The 17,075-nt window shown below is 39.5% G+C and overlaps 1 protein-coding gene and 1 long non-coding RNA gene across 7 annotated transcripts in view; both read left to right on the forward strand.

Moving 5' to 3' along the window:
* Positions 1-14,948, forward strand: part of LOC311117105 (uncharacterized protein) — a 55,062-nt gene extending 40,114 nt beyond the window's left edge. For 4 of the 6 annotated variants that reach the window (XM_084192091.1, XM_084192092.1, XM_084192095.1 and 1 more), the window contains one exon: positions 12,988-14,948. In XM_084192091.1, the coding sequence (XP_084048217.1) occupies positions 12,988-14,321 (1,334 nt within the window). In that variant the 3' untranslated portion in view covers positions 14,322-14,948. Of the gene's footprint in view, positions 1-11,425; positions 11,497-11,758; positions 12,143-12,293; positions 12,363-12,495; positions 12,572-12,809; positions 12,888-12,987 lie in introns of those variants that run through there. The other 2 variants (XM_084192096.1, XM_084192093.1) reach the window with 2 other exon arrangements.
* Positions 1,858-4,375, forward strand: LOC311117108. Its single transcript, XR_014611565.1, has 3 exons — positions 1,858-2,009; positions 2,191-2,217; positions 4,006-4,375. It is a non-coding gene; the product is annotated as an uncharacterized lncRNA (long non-coding RNA).
* Positions 14,949-17,075: the final 2,127 nt, after the last annotated feature.

The following is a 17,075-nucleotide window of genomic DNA, read 5'->3' on the forward strand; positions in this document are numbered from 1 at the left end:
CATTATTTACATAACTATTCAGACCCTTTGATTTGAGACTGTCACGACTTCCTCCGAGGCTGCCTCCTCTCCTTGTTCGGGCAGGCTTCGGCGTTCGTCGTCACCGGCCTTCTAGCCACTGCCGCTCCTCATCTCATCATTCCATTTGTTTTGTCTTGTTTATTACACACACCTGGTTCATATCCCCTCATCAGTACCTGTATAAGTGTTCCCTCTGCCCCCTTGTCTTTGTGTGTGATTGTATATTGTGAGATTAGTGAAGCTCGGTGGAGCTCCTTGTAGTTTGTATCACTGGGTTATTTTTCCTGTGTGCCTTCTTGGTTTCAGTGCGCCTGTTTTGCGCACTGAACTGTATTGACACTTTATTGCGTAACTCTGTATACCAGAATAAATCCTGTTATTCTGTGATTTACCCTCCTGCGCCTGACTCCTTCAAATCACCACATCAAAGAGACTCGAAATTGAGCTCAGGTGAATCCTGTTTCCATTGATCATCCTTGAGATGTTTCTACAACTTGATTGGAGTCCACCTGTGGTAAATTCAATTGATTGGACAATGTTTGGAAAGGCACACACCTGTCTGTATAAGGTCCCACAGTTGACAGTGCATGTCAGAGCAAAAACCAAGCCATGAGGTCGAAGGAATTGCCCGTAGAGCTCCGAGACAGGATTATGTCACAAAATGTCCGCCTTAACTCTTCCCCCAGCCTCCCCAATCACAGCCCTTACCCCCAGCCCTGTCCTTTGTACACACTAACCAAAACTCAGCCTTTACTCCCAGCACCCTAACTCTACCCCCAGTCAGACTACACCAAGCCCTTACCCCCAGCCTTATCCCAGTCCCCTAATTATCTCCCACACCCCTAATTCAGACCCAGCCCAGCCCCCTCACTCTAACCCAAATGGGCAGGCAGTGCAAGCGGGCTCTGTGCGTCATTCCAGATCAAACTGTTGGTTTTCAATGTGTGTTCAATACAGGGAGGTGTGTGTGTTGAATTTGCTGAATTGGATGTGTGTTAAGCCTACTGGTATGGGACAGCATGTGTAACTGTCTGATTTGTAAATTCACAACATTGACCAACAGGTGGCAATGATACTCTCTTCTCAGACTGGAAGTTATCATCAGTCAGCTACAGTCTTTTAGTTAGCAGAGGATGGAAAAGCATTGGGACTATTTCTGTCATGGAATCTATTTCACTCATGGACTCATGTGAATGGGTCCAAAGAGATAAGAGAAGCTAATATTGATACGCACTGTTAAATCTTTACAGCTCAGGATAATATGACTATAATTAAAGACCATCACTACCATCTGCTGGCTGGATCTGTCTTCTGATTTGAATTGAAACAGTTTTAGAATTTAGAGATGATTAACTAAAATATGGTTGAGATAAGATCATAAAAGAGGGCACCATGCTGTATGATAGCATAATCCCTCTAATGGTCGTCACTAGTTAACAAAGTCACAAACCCTGCCCATTTTTACATTTTAGTCATTTTAGCAGACGCTCTTATCCAGAGAAATTTAAAATATTGAGTGCATACATTTTCATACTTTTTTAGTACTGGTCCCCCGTGCGAATCGAACCCACAACCCTGCTGTTGCAAGCGCCATGCTCTACCAACTGAGCACATGGGACCACAATTAATAGTCTTAAAATCTGATTTTAAACCTATCCCTAACCCACACTGCTAACATTATGCAACCTTAAACTTAAATTAAGACCAGAAATGTACATTTTTGTTTTCATGAAATGTTACGATAGGCCTATAGACAATTCTGACTTTGTGGCTGTGTTATCTAACAAGCAGAGAAGCAAGGGGGGAGGAGTTTAGTCCCAAGTGCCTGTGCAAAGGTGAAATTGACATTTCTGTCTCAGTATAGGCCTGAGGTGAAAATTGTTCTGTAAAAACGTGTAGATATGCATATATAGGGAATATTAGAGTATGGTTATGGATTTAAAGAAACTATTTTTAATCTGAAGTGGAGGACGTGAAGACCAGTAAAGGTAAGAGGAGATCTCAGTATATATCACTTTCCAAACTAAACACAACATTCCTGTTTTTAAACAACGAGGACTGGAGAAAGAGGAAGTGATGTTTCTATCTGTGTGATTGAGAAAATGAGAGAATCTGATGAATAGATGGTGGTAATGATGTGAATATGAATGTTTTCTCTTTTTATTGCAGGGAAAATGGCAGAGTCCAGAGTTCATAGTAAGTCACCATATTCGAATTCATTATGAGCTTTTCTTTCACATATCAAGGACAACAGTACTAAACCAACTATTGAAAATGAAATGTGTTTGTGGTTTTATTTCTCTTTATGTGTAAATGTTTGTCACTGGATGAAATGTGTTAGGAACATGAGGAGTTGTAGCTGAGTTTGTGTCTGTGAGAAACAGCTCTACTGCTCCACAGTGACCTCTCCCTCCAAACGTCTCCTTTCATTATAAAAACCATTTAATCCAATCAGTCACAATACAGAAGAAAAAAAAAACGTTTGTACTTTACATGCTCTAGAGAAGTTAAAGTTGTTCTTATCAACAAATAAATCAAATTATTAACCCAGAGCGATTTACAGTAGCAATTAGGATTAAGTGTCTTGACTTGCTCAAGGGAACATCAACAGATTTGTTACCTAGTTGGCTCAGGGATTCAAACCAGTGACTGTTCGGTTACTGTCCCAACGCTCTTAACCGCTAGGCTACCTGCCACACATTTCTGACCAATGGGAAAATACAGTGTCTCTAATTTATTCTATATATTTAATCATGGCAGATTATTTACTTTTTCAGTAGATTCAAGTTGAGTTGGGTTATGGATATACTTGATCAAAATGATGTTACAGATGATTTTACCATTATCCATTAGCCTTTACTAATGTTTAAATCAGTGATTTTTACTGTAAAACATCATATTTTCTTATTTCAGGGGGAATTGGCCATGTATATACCCATTAACTGAATTAGTATAATAATTTAACTGATATTTAATGTCAATAGGTTTGTTTAGTGTCTCTTGCACTGGGGTAGACCTGTTCTATATGAGTATGCCCATGGATTTACCTGGTTTATATGAGTCATGGGGTGTAGGGATACACAAGGCTCATACAGGTAATGGGTCTGGATGGGTGTCTATTGCCCATTCAAATCCTATCTGGCAACAACTTTTGTGGTAGGAAAAAGTGAATGGGGCTGGGGCACATGTGTTATACCACTGTACTATGAGTTTATCTATGAAATGATTTGTGTATACAGGTCAGAGGTCACAGGACTAACATATGCAAATAACAGGGTTGGGGTGTGCAGCGAATAGCTGGATATAGGTTACTGTTGGTGACTTGGGGAATACAGGCCTAAGGAAAGTGGGTAACAGGGGTGAGATTGGCAAGTAACAGGGATGAGGTGTATTGGCAAAGGAACTGTGGTATTGAGTAACAAGTAGGGCACTTAGGGCCATAATATGGGTGTATCGGTACTTCATTGTATACATTTGAGGGTATTGTCATGTAGGTGTTGGGGTTAGGGCATGGGGGTAACAGGGCTGGGGTGTGTGGGTCATTGAGTTTAAGTGTGTGGGTAAGTGGGCTTAGGTTTATAGATATTGAGGCTGAAGAATAGGGGTAAATATCTGTACATTTTTATTATAAGCAGAGCACTGTATGTCACAATTTTGTACATACTTTTCAATGAATGAAAAAATAAGCAAAATGGATTACATGTTAGGGTTAGTAGTAGCATAAGATTTGTATAGTGGCATGTCTGGGAAAGATTTGGGAACAAATGGGATAATATCATTCCAGATAGTAGCATTCACATTCTTCTATGACATATATATACTTTCCTTCAAATGAATATGTTGTATTTTAGAATTGACATGGTCCTGGTTGTTGTATGTCTATTGTAGTTTTTAATTCCGCTGTGTTTATAAATGTACTGAGAGTATTTTGTTTTCCTGACACAGATGGTCATTAAACCAGAAATGTTCTCTCTTTCTGAACAGCTCAGTTTAAACTCACCTCAGAAGACCATGTAAGGGCTGATGTTGGTGAAGATGTCACACTCCCATGTCACCTCTCACCTGAGGCCAGTGATGTTGCCATGACGATCAGGTGGTTTAAAGAGACAGAGTGTATTTACCTGTATAAGAATGGCCAGGTGACAGAGAGGAGTGGCTATGAGGGCAGAGTGAGTCTGATCACCCAGGAGCTGGAGAGAGGCAACGTGTCTCTGAGGCTGAGAGACATCAGGGAGTCAGATGATGGAGTCTACATATGTCAGGTCATCCATGGAGAACAGAAGGAGGAGGATGCAGTGTGTTTAAGGGTCAGAAGAGGTAAGTGTTCTATAACTCCAGTAATGTTTCTAAACACCTAAACAACAACAATAACAACCAGTCTCTTTCCCTGTACAGAACACTTCTACTTTCTCATGTAGGTAGGACTTCATAGTAGGAGTTACAGATGAATAGACTAGATGAATTCTGAATATCAACTAGTTAGAATGCATATTTCAATCACTCTGAGTTTTGAGCTTGATGTCCTAAATCATTTGAAGCATTCCAATATTACTGGTCACGTCCTTTGATTCTCATTAGTAATGAATGTGATGAACACCCATACCCCTTTGATGTATTTCACATCACTATGGTATTTGATATTATAATGTGACAGATGGTGATTTGAAGGTATTGATAATAACTAATACATTCTTGGATAATGGATGATCAGCATTTGGGGAGTAATTACTTATTTGTCTGTTTGGTTTATTGACAACCTATAACACAAGACAAAGAACAGACCAGAGTGTTAATCTGATACTATAAAGAAGTACAGGCCTTGTGAACAGCAGTGTGTCTTCAAGGCTACAAATTAAATCAGTTTCTTTACATTTATCATTACTCTCTCCAAATGTTCTCAAGGTAGGTTGGATTATGATATATAGATGTTCTTCAAATTATCCTGAATTTACATACCATAGCCCTCCCATAACATATCTGCCATAGAGGTCAACATTTCACATAGCCCTCCCACAATATATCTGCCATAAAGCTCAACATTTCACACTCCAAAATTAACACAAAATCAGCTTGAATTCGGTGTTATGTCCTAGTATGAAACATTCAGACATTCTCAGACTTCTCACATAGTAGCACTGATTACATCCCTTTCCCTAGATGTATATTAGTAATGAATGTGATGAACAGTCATTGCAGTATGATGTATGGTATTTGATTGAATAATGTAATGTGACAGAATTTGGATTGAATGTAACTGTAATGACTCATACATTTTGTTATACATTATCATTATTCATTACTCTCCATCTTGGATAATGGATGATCAGGAGCAATACCATAGCCACCCACAATATATCTGCCATAGAGCTCAACATTTCACATAGCCCTCCCACAATATATCTGCCATAGAGCTCAACAATTCACACACCAAAATTAAACTGGAATTAGCTTGAATTCAGCTTGATGTCATAGTATGAAGCATTCAGTCATTCTCAGACTGCTCACATAGTAGCACTGTTTACATCCCTTTCCCTAGATGTACATTAGTAATGAATGTGATGAACAGTCATTCCATTATGATTTATGGTATTTCATTAAATTATATAATGAGACAGAAATTCAATGAACAATAATAACTAATGCATTCTGTTTTACATGATCATTATTCATGACTCTCCATCTTGGATAATGGATGATCAGATACTTGTGAGTAATTTCTTATTTGTTTTTTTTGTTTATTGACAACCAATAACACAAGACAAAGAAAAGACCGGAGTGTTAATCTGATCCTATGAATAAGTACAGGCCTTGTGAACAGCAGTGTGTCTTCTTCAAGGCTACAAATTAAATCAGTTTCTTTACATTTATCATTACTCTCCCCAAATGCTTTCAAGGTAGGTTGGATTATGATGTATAGATATTCTTCAAATTATCCTGAAAATACATACCATAGCCCTCCCACAATATATATGCCATATAGTTCAACATTTCACATAGCCCTCCCACAATATATCTGCCACAGAGCTCAACAATTCACACACCAAAATAAAATGGAACAACTTGAATTCAGCTTGATGTCCTAGTATGAAGCATTCAGACATTCTAAGACTGCTCACAAAGTAGCACTGAGAATTACAGTGAGGGAAAAAAGTATTTGATCCCCTGCTGATTTTGTACGTTTGCCCACTGACAAAGAAATTATGAGTCTATAATTTTAATGGTAGGTTTATTTGAACAGTGAGAGACAGAATAACAACAAAGAAATCCAGAAAAACGCATGTCAAAAATGTTATAAATTGATTTGCATTTTAATGTGGGAAATAAGTATTTGACCCCTCTGCAAAACATGACTTAGTACTTGGTGGCAAAACCCTTGTTGGCAATCACAGAGGTCAGACGTTTCTTGTAGTTGGCCACCACGTTTGCACACATCTCAGGAGGGATTTTGTCCCACTCCTCTTTGCAGATCTTCTCCTAGTCATTAAGGTTTCGAGGCTGACATTTGGCAACTCGAACCTTCAGCTCCCTCCACAGATTTTCTATGGGATTAAGATCTGGAGACTGGCTAGGCCACTCCAGGACCTTAATGTGCTTCTTCTTGAGCCACTCCTTTGTTGCCTTGGCCGTGTTTTTTGGGTCATTTTCATGCTGGAATACCCATCCACGACCCATTTTCAATGCCCTGGCTGAGGGGAGGAGGTACTCACCCAAGATTTGCCGGTACATGGGCCCGTCCATCGTCCCTTTGATGCGGTGAAGTTATCCTGTCCCCTTAGCAGAAAAACACCCGCAAAGCATAATGTTTCCACCTTGACGGTGGGGATGGTGTTCTTGGAGTCATAGGCAGCATTCCTCCTCCTCCAAACATGGCCAGTTGAGTTGATGCCAAAGAGCTCCATTTTGGTCTCATCTGACCACAACACTTTCATCCAGTTCTCCTCTGAATCATTCAGATGTTCATTGGCAAACTTCAGACGGGCATGTATATGTGCTTTCTTGAGCAGGGGGACCTTGCGGGCGCTGCAGGATTTCAGTCCTTCACGGCGTAGTGTGTTACCAATTGTTTTCTTGGTGACTATGGTCCCAGCTGCCTTGAGATCATTGACAATATCCTCCCGTGTAGTTCTGGGCTGATTCCTCACCGTTCTCATGATCATTGCAACTCCACGAGATGAGATCTTGCATGGAGCCCCAGGCCGAGGGAGATTGACAGTTATTTTGTGTTTCTTCCATTTGCGAATAATCGCACCAACTGTTGTCACCTTCTCACCAAGCTGCTTGGCGATGGTCTTGTAGCCCATTCCAGCCTTGTGTAGGTCTACAATCTTGTCCCTGACATCCTTGGAGAGCTCTTTCGTCTTGGCCATGGTGGAGAGTTTGGAATCTGATTGATTGATTGCTTCTGTGGACATTTGTCTTTTTATACAGGTAACAAACTGAGATTAGGAGCACTCCCTTTAAGAGTGTGCTCCTAATCTCAGCTCGTTACCTTTATAAAAGACACCTGGGAGCCAGAAATCTTTCTGATTGAGAGGGGGTCAAATACTTATTTCCCTCATTAAAATGCAAATCAATTTATAACATTTTTGACATGCGTTTTTCTGGATTTTTTTGTTGTTATTCTGTCTCTCACTGTTCAAATAAATCTACCATTAAAATTATAGACTGATCATTTCTTTGTCATTGGGCAAACGTACAAAATCAGAAGGGGATCAAATACTTTTTTCCCTCACTGTATGTATAAATGTTCTTCAAATTATCCTGAATTTACATACCATAGCCCTCCCACAAAAATATCTGCCATAGAGGTCAACATTTCACACTCCAAAGTTAACACTGAATCAGCTTGAACTATTTTTGATGTCCTAGTATGAAGCATTCAGACATTCAAAGACTGCTCACATAGTAGCACTGAGTACATCACTTTCCCTAGATGTACATTTGTAATGAATGTGATGAACAGACATTGCAGTATGATGTATGGTATTTCAATAAATTATGTAATGAGACAGAAATTCAATGAACAATAATGACTAATGCATTCTGTTTTACATGATCATTATTCATGACTCTCCATCTTGGATAATGGATGTTCAGTTATGGGTGAGTAATTACTTATTTGTCTTTTTTGTTTATTGACAACCAATAACACAAGACAAAGAACAGACCAGAGTGTTAATCTGATGCTATAAGGAGGTACAGGCCTTGGGAACAGCATTGTGTCTTCTTCAAGGTTACAAATTAATTCAGTTTCTTTACGTTAATCAATACTCTCCCCAAATGTTCTCAAGGTAGGTTGGATTATGATGTATAGATGTTCTTCAAATTATCCTGAAATTACATACCATAGCCCTACCACAAAATATATGCCATAGAGCTCAACATTTCACACTCCATAATTAACACGGAATCAGCTCGAATTCAATTTGATGTCCTATTATGAAGCATTCAGTAATTCTCAGACTGCTCACATAGTAGCACTGATTACATCCCTTTCCCTAGATGTATATTAGTAATGAATGTGATGAAAAGTCATTCCAATATGATGTATGGTATTTCATTAAATTATGTAATGAGACAGAAATTCAATGAACAATAATAACTAATGCATTCTGTTTTACATTATCATTATTCATGACTCTCCATCTTGGATAATGGATGATCAGCATGGGTAGAAGGTGAGTAATTACTTATTTGTCTTTTTTGGTTATTGACAACCAATAGCACAAGACAAAGAACAGACCAGATTGTTAATCTGATACAATAAAAAGTACAGGCCTTGTGAACAGCAATGTGTCTTCTTCAAGACTACACATTAAATCAGTTTCTTTACATTTATCAGTACTCTCCCCAAATGTTCTCAAGGTAGGTTGGATTATGATGTATAGATATTCTTCAAATTATCCTAAATTTACATACCATAGCCCTCCCACAATATTTCTGCCATAGAGGTCAACATTTCACATAGCCTCCCACAGTATATCTGCCATAGAGGTCAACATTTCACACTCCAAAATTAACACGGAATCAGCTTGAATTCAGTTTGATGTCCTAGTATGAAGAATTCAGACATTCTAAGACTGCTCACATAGTAGCACTGATTACATCCCTTTCCCTAGATGTACATTAGTAATGAATGTGATGAACAGTCATTGCAATATGATTTATGGTATTTGATTGAATAATGTAATGTGACAGAAAATTCAATGAGCAATAATGACCAATGCATTCTGTTTTACATGATCATTATTCATGACTCTCCATCTTGGATAATGGATTATCAGCAAGACGTGAGTAATTACTTATTTGTCTTTTTTGTTTATTGACAACCAATAACACAAGACAAAGAACAGACCAGAGTGTTAATCTGATACAATGAATAAGTACAGGCCTTGTGAACAGCAGTGTGTCTTCTTCAAGGCTACAAATTAAATCAGTTTCTTTATATTTATCAATACTATCCCCAAATGTTCTCAAGGTAGGTTGGATTATGATGTATAGATGTTCTTCAAATTATCCTGAATTTACATACCATAGTCCTCCCACAAAATATCTGCCACAGAGTTCAACATTTCACATAGCCCTCCCACAATATTTCTGCCATAGATCTCAACAATTAACACTCCAAAATTAACACAGAATCAGCTTGAATTCAGCTTGATGTCCTAGTATGAAGCATTCAGACATTCTCAGACTGCTCACATAGTAGCACTGATTACATCCCTTCAACTAGATGATCATTAGTAATGAATGTGATGAACAGTCATTGCAATATGATATATGGTATTTGATAGAATAATGTAATGTGACAGAATGGATTGAATGTAACTGTAATAACTAATACATTTAGTAATACATTATCATTATTCATTACTCTCATCTTGGATAATGGATGATCAGGACCAATTCCATAGCCCTCCCACAATATGTAATTCATAAAGCTCAACATTTCACATAGCCCTCCCACAATATATCTGCCATAGAGCTCAACAATTAACACACCAAAATTAAAATGGAATCAGTTGAATTCAGCTTGATGTCCTAGTATGAAGCATTCAGTAATTATCAGACTGCTCACATAGTAGCACTGATTACATCCCTTTCCCTAGATGTACATTAGTAATGAATGTGATGAAAAGTCATTCCAATATGATGTATGGTATTTCATTAAATCATGTAATGAGACAGAAATTCAATTAAAAATAATGACTAATGCATTCTCCTTTACATGATCATTATTCATGACTCTCCATCTTGGATTATGAATTATCAGCAAGCTGTGAGTAATTACTTATTAGTCTTTTTTGTTTATTGACAACCAATAACACAAGATAAAGAACAGACCAGAGTGTTAATCTGATACTATGAATAAGTAAAGGCCTTGTGAACAGCAGTGTGTCTTCTTCAAGGCTACAAATTAAATCAGTTTCTTTAGATTTATCATTACTCTCCCCAAATGTACTCAAGGTAGGTTGGATTATGATGTATAGATGTTCTTCAAAATTTCCTGAATTTACATACCATAGTCCTCCAACAATATATCTGCCATATAGCTCAACATTTCACATAGCCCTCACACAATATATCTGCCACAGAGTTCAACAATTCACACACCAAAATTAAAATGGAATCATCTTGAATTCAATTTGATGTCCTAGTATGAAGCATTCAGTCATTCTCAGACTGCTCACATAGTAGCACTGATTACATCCCTTTCCCTAGATGTACATTAGTAATTAATGTGATGAACAGTCATTCCAATATGATGTATGGTATTTCTTTAAATTATGTAATGAGACAGAAATTAACAATAAAACTAATGCATTCTGTTTTACATTATCATTATTCATGACTCTCCATCTTGGATAATGGATGATCAGCTATAGGTGAGTAATTACTTATTTGTCTTTTTTGTTTATTGACAACCAATAAGACAAGACAAAGAACAGACCAGAGTGTTAATCTGATACTTAAAGGAGGTACAAGCCTTGGAACAGCATTGTGTCTTCATCAAGGCTACAAATGATATCTGTTTCTTTAGATTTATCAATACTCTCCCCAAATGTTCTCAAGGTAGGTTGGATTATTATGTAAAGACATTCTTTAAATTTTACTGAATTTAAATATACTATAGAACCCTGCCTCCTGCCACAATATACAGTATCTGCCATATAGCCCAATGCTTGTTATCACCAAAAAATATAAATAATTAATTGGAACAGAAGTAGGCCAAGAATGTAAAAAATATATTATTAATGAAGTTAATCAGATCGTATTGGTGCCCACAGCCCCTACATGAGGGAGGCTTGAGTGACAGGAAAAATCGGATTGTTCCTGTTTGTTCTGTATATAGTGATGTAGTCTACCAGACATATCTCACCTCTCTTTTTTACACCATATTGTCAGGTTCAGACTATTTACAACATGAGACCCAGGAGGACAAGCTGAAGAGGGAGGCATCAGCTGTTGAGCTTGGTAAGTATGAGAGAGTCTGGAGGAGAGAGGATTGGTTCAGGAAACATTAGTGATGTTATTCCTTTTTTCAGACTAATTCATTTGGTAATGTATCAAATAGTCAATAGATCAGTTGATGATCGGTTCAACTCAGATAACTGTACAAAACAATTATTGTACCACTTCCATCAAATGATAATATGTCTTTATAGGCATACTATTGAATAAATGAATTAATTGCTTAATCAAACAACCAATTAAATACGTTAATTACTTTCTCTAGAGTTGAAGATGGAAAAAGAATTAAAAGAGATATTAAGAGATGAGATGATGAAACAACTAGAGGAGAAAGACAAACAACTGGATGATATGACCCAGGAAGTGAGAGAGAAAGAGAGACTACTGGAGGGAAAAGATAATGAAATAAAGGAGAAGAAGGTTGAACTAGGAGACAAAGACAAGAAAATAAAGGAAAAAGACCATCAACTAGAGGACAGAAACTATAGACTGGGAGAGAAGGACAAACTACTAGAAGAAAAAGAAAATGAACTAAAAGAGAGGAGGCAGGAACTAGAAGAGAAATATAAACTACTAGAGGAGAGAGAGAAGCAGTTAAAGGAAAGAGACAAACAAGTGGAGGATGTCAACAATGAAAATGCTGAACTGGGTAAGATTATTACAACCATTAATATATTTAACCTACTGTACTTTCCTCAATTCTCAGGAATATTGTTTTACATCACTTTCCCTCTGCATCATATTTCTGTCTAAAGTCTTTAACATAGAATTCAGATGTTAGTCTTCCTTTGTTATTTCAGCTCAACAGATATGTGATGTGAAGACTGAGGTAGAGAGACTGAGAAGAGAGACCTCAGCCCAGATGACTGGTGAGTGAGAAATGTGATACTTAACATTAACATTTAAATAGAAACCCAGAACTACCCTTAAGTAGGTCTATGTGCCTTCATGTGTCACTGAGGTAAATGTTCCTATTCTAAATGGATGTTATTTATTGTTTTCGAACATGGAGACACCTCAGATACAGGTTCCATACTCCCAGTCAGGAGGAGACACAGCATGGATGGTCCTCCATATAGTGACTTATCAATATTGTCCTGTTTTCTCATACTGTTTCTAGTCTATAGGTGACCATCCTTCACTTAGTGAGTTGTCAATGTTGCCTCAAACTGTCATGAATCTTGATATTCTCTATTTTCTTCAATAATCTATATTTCACTATGATGTGTAATGTATTTGTAGTTTGTGTATACTATGTTTTTAAATGTGTCTCTGATGAGTCAGTATGTTGACCAGTTCTCTATGTTGTGTTTCAGTGGGAGGAGAGACCTCAGGTACAGACCCCACACTTCCACTGAGGAGGAGAAACAGCATGGAGTTAATTCCTCCAGGCAGTGAGTTATGGATGTAGCTTACATTATATTTGACACTGTGTTGTACATTATCCAGAGAGTCAGTGTGTTGAACAGTGCTGTGTGTTGTGTTGTGTTGCAGTGGGAGGAGAGAGCAGCAGTCCAGACTCCCCAGTGTCTCCCAGTGTGTCTGAGCTGAGACTGGTGCTGCTGGGGAGGACTGGGGCTGGGAGGAGTGCAGCAGGAAACACCATCTTGGGCAGAGAGGAGTTTGGGGCCCAGGCCAGCCCCTCTGCAGTGACCCAGAGGAGTAAGAGGAAAGAGGGGGATGTGTGTGGGAGACGGTTGGTGCTGGTGGACACTCCAGACTGGTTCTGTCCTGGACTCTCTCTGGAGGAGATGAGACAGGATGTGGGGCTCTGTGTCCGTCTGTCTGCCCCGGGACCGCACGCCTTCCTCCTGGTCATACCAGTGGAGCCCTCTAATGGGGAGGAGAGAGGGGTGCTGGAGAGAATAGAGGAGATGTTTGGGGAGGGTTGTTGGGAACACACTGTGATGCTATTAATCCATGCTGATGGCCTGAAAGAGCAGAGCATTGAGGAGTTTCTCCAAGCAGGGAGTCAGGACCTCCAGCAGCTTGTAGAGAAATGTGGGAGCAGGTACCACGTCCTCAACATTAAGGACAGGGCCCATGGCACTCAGGTCCCAGAGCTGCTGGAGCAGGTAGAGGAGATGGTGGTAGGAAATAGAGAGAGATTCTACAGCAGTCAGACTTACCAGGAGGCAGAGGACCAGGTCAGAGAGATGGAGGGAAAGATCCAGAGGGAGAAAGAGGAGAGGAAACAGAGGGAGGAGAGAGAGGTGAGAGATAGGCTTCAGAAGGAGTTGCAGGACTCGCTGAGGAAGATAGAGGGAGTGATCCAGGAACATGAAGGAGATATCAGAACACTCAGTGAAAGAACCACTGAACTGGAGAGACAGGTGAAAGAAGAGGGTGATGAGGAGAAGAAAAGAGAGCTGGAGAGAGAGCTGAAGAGAGAGTCTGATAGGAGGGAGGGGATGGAGAGAAAGCTGGAGAGATTTAGAGAGAAGAGAGAGAATGAGAGGAGAGAGATGGAGGAGAGACACAGACAGGAGATAGAGGAGATGATGGAGAACTATGAAGGAGAGGTCAGAGTTGAAGCAGAGAGAAACCTGATGAAGATAGTCCTACCTGAGTTACAGAGGAACATCATGATCTCACAGACAAAGATGGAGAGGGAGTTCAGCAGACAGATGGAGGAGAAGAATAGACAGATGGAGGAGAAGGATGGAGAAATGGAGAGACTGAGACAGAACTTGAAAGAGGTCAGTAAAGCTCACTCAGTGTTGCAGAAGAGACTGGTACGAGAGGGGAGAGGTCAGAGGGCACTGATAGGAGTGTTGAGCTGGGTCAGGAGAAACTCATCAAGTTGGCTTCTCCACAATCTGATATGATTCACCATCACAGTCCATGTGTAGAACCAGATCAGCTCTACTGTCCACTGTGCCGTGGTGAGTGGCATGGTGAACATGGGGAAAACAGGCCAGAATAATTTATTGTCCTGTCTGCTTTGTCTAGAGAATGAGGGGAGGGAGGTCTGTAAAGATCTTGATGAGACGTAGGCCAGAATTCCAAACCAACGTAGATGATTGAATGTGCACTGCAGGCTTTTAGAATGGAGAGGGTTGAGGTGGATCAGGGGGTCGTTGGGAGGAGTCAGAGACTGAGAACTCTAAAGATCTGAGTGAGACTTTTACTCAATGTTGTAGGAGGTCTACTATTGAACAGAGAGAACCATACTGTATTTACCACACATCAGTTCCTGTTCTTAATCAATCAAATTGCACAATCAAATTATATGTTTTGTGTTGAAACTTCAAAATTGAGTGAACAAAATTTTAAGAACACCTCAGAACAGCCTCAATTCGTCGTGCCATGGACTCTACACAGTGTCAAAGCGTTCCATAGGGATGCTGGCTCATGTTGACTCCAATGCTTCCCAAAGTTGTGTCAAGTTGGCTGGATGTCCTTTGGGTGGTGGACCATTCTTGATCCACACAGGAAACAGTTGAGCATGAAAAACCCAGCAGCGTTGCAGTTCTTTACACAAACCAGTGCGCCCTGCACCTATTACCATACAACGTCCAAAGGCACTTAAATCTTTTGTCTTTCCCATTCACCCTCTGAATGGCACACATCCTTCTTTAACCTTTCTCCTCCCCTTCATCTACACTGATTGAAGTGGATTTAACAAGTGACATCAATAAGGGATCATAGCTTTCACCTGGATTCCCCTGGTCAGTCTATGTCATGGAAAGAGCAGGTGTTCCTAATGTTTTGTACACAGTGTATGTCTACAGTGAATTGATGAGTAATGCATTAGATTATTGTTCAGTTGTTGGATGAGACAACATTTTTGTGGAGGGGTTAGAGAGGAGACCAGTTAGAGAGAATCACACTGTATTATCCTACACTGTGAGAGCAACGTAGGAGTGTTATTATTTTACCACAGTCACACTGTTTTTTTCTATTTGCTGACCTTCACCAATCAACGTTCATCAGCATACTGTTGTTATGATGTTATGTTCCATGTTGAAACCTTAAACATATCTCTACAGTACTCGCTCGTGGACAGACAGGCAACGCGATGCTCACGCAAGATTTGGTTCAGGGTTCAGAGATCACAGTGAAGGATTGATGAGTAATACATGTGTTTATTATGGTCTGTTAGTTGAACCCATTACCCAGTGGGTAGTAATCAGTGATTTGGATGTAGCTTCCAGTTACCACGGTGTTGTCTCATATTAATGGTGGGAATCTATCCCAATGGAACTCTCACACCACCTGAGACTGATATCGTTGAAATAAAGAAATACAACTTTATAAGCCATCAGTGTTTGGAGATTGTTTTGTCTTGGATGATTCTCTACAGTACAGAGCTGAGCTATCAACAGTGACCTGGTCTAACAGCTGGCCTCTCTCTTTACCTGGCACACAAATACACACTTGCATGCATGCACACACACACACTACTACTACTAATACTACTACTAATACTACTACTAATACTCTAGGACAGCAGTTTCAGAAGACCAGAGGAAGTGATGGAGCATCAGTCTGAATGGAGATGTCCAAATGACTAACTGGCGAGGATTTAAAGAGACATGCAGTAACCTTCTCTGACCAGCAGATGGCTCTGCTACATCACCAGAGGAGCAGGAGGAACCATGAGGAGTATAAGAGCAGCAGCAATCCATTCAACACCTAATTCCAACCGCTTTTGATTTGATACCCAAACAGACACAGAGAGAAATACATGTATTATGTTGCTTGTTTTACTATATAGAAAGTGGTTTGTTAATTTGTATCAGATACAGTATATGTTACTACAATCAATATTGTATTAAATCAGTATCAATAAATATACCAGTGTTTATGTTGTACAGTGGTAAGCACAATTTGGATTACATTTTCTGTCATAAAGAAATACCTTGATACTCACATTATAACGTGAATAATGTTGTAACTTTTCATTTACGATTAATGTAAGATGTCCACTTTCAAACGTTATGGTTATTTAGTGGAGCTTTGAGAAGGCTGTTTTTCCATCAGAAACTGTGGCCCTTAGTAGTCAGGGAGGGAATAGTCGAAGGTTGGTCATGGAAAAGTTAACCCTGTAATATTTAGGCACTACACTACTTTACAACTGTTGGAAATGGTATCACACAGGAGCACGGTAAAGGAAAACATTAAAGAGCAGAAGTACAGTACTTTACAATCCAATAAATAAATAACACACTGTAAACCAATCATATCAAAATCACTTATTGTGACCTTTACGTCCAAATATAGTTTCCAGTGTCTCTAATGACCAGTGTCCACACCTCCACTTCCAGAGAGTGAGAGGGGGAGAGAGAGAGAGGTGGTCAGTCGTCCTCTGTGCAGCCCAGTAGCTCCATCCTGAGTGTGATACGTCTGTACCAGAACCAGGGGATGAGGCGGAGGAAGAGACCATATATGGGGCGGCTGGATTAAGTTCTTCCTGTGGGTGTTGTTGTCAATGTTACACCTGTCACCAAGACAACCACAGATACAGTCATACACACTGCCACCAAAGACTAGTTTATACATTTACATTTACATTTTAGTCATTTAGCAGAAGCTCTTATCCAGAGCGACTTACAGGAGCAATTAGGGTTAAGTGCCTT

Source organism: Coregonus lavaretus (assembly GCF_964263955.1).
Source record: "Coregonus lavaretus genome assembly, contig: HAP1_SCAFFOLD_401, whole genome shotgun sequence".
NCBI classification, from domain to species: domain Eukaryota; kingdom Metazoa; phylum Chordata; class Actinopteri; order Salmoniformes; family Salmonidae; genus Coregonus; species Coregonus lavaretus.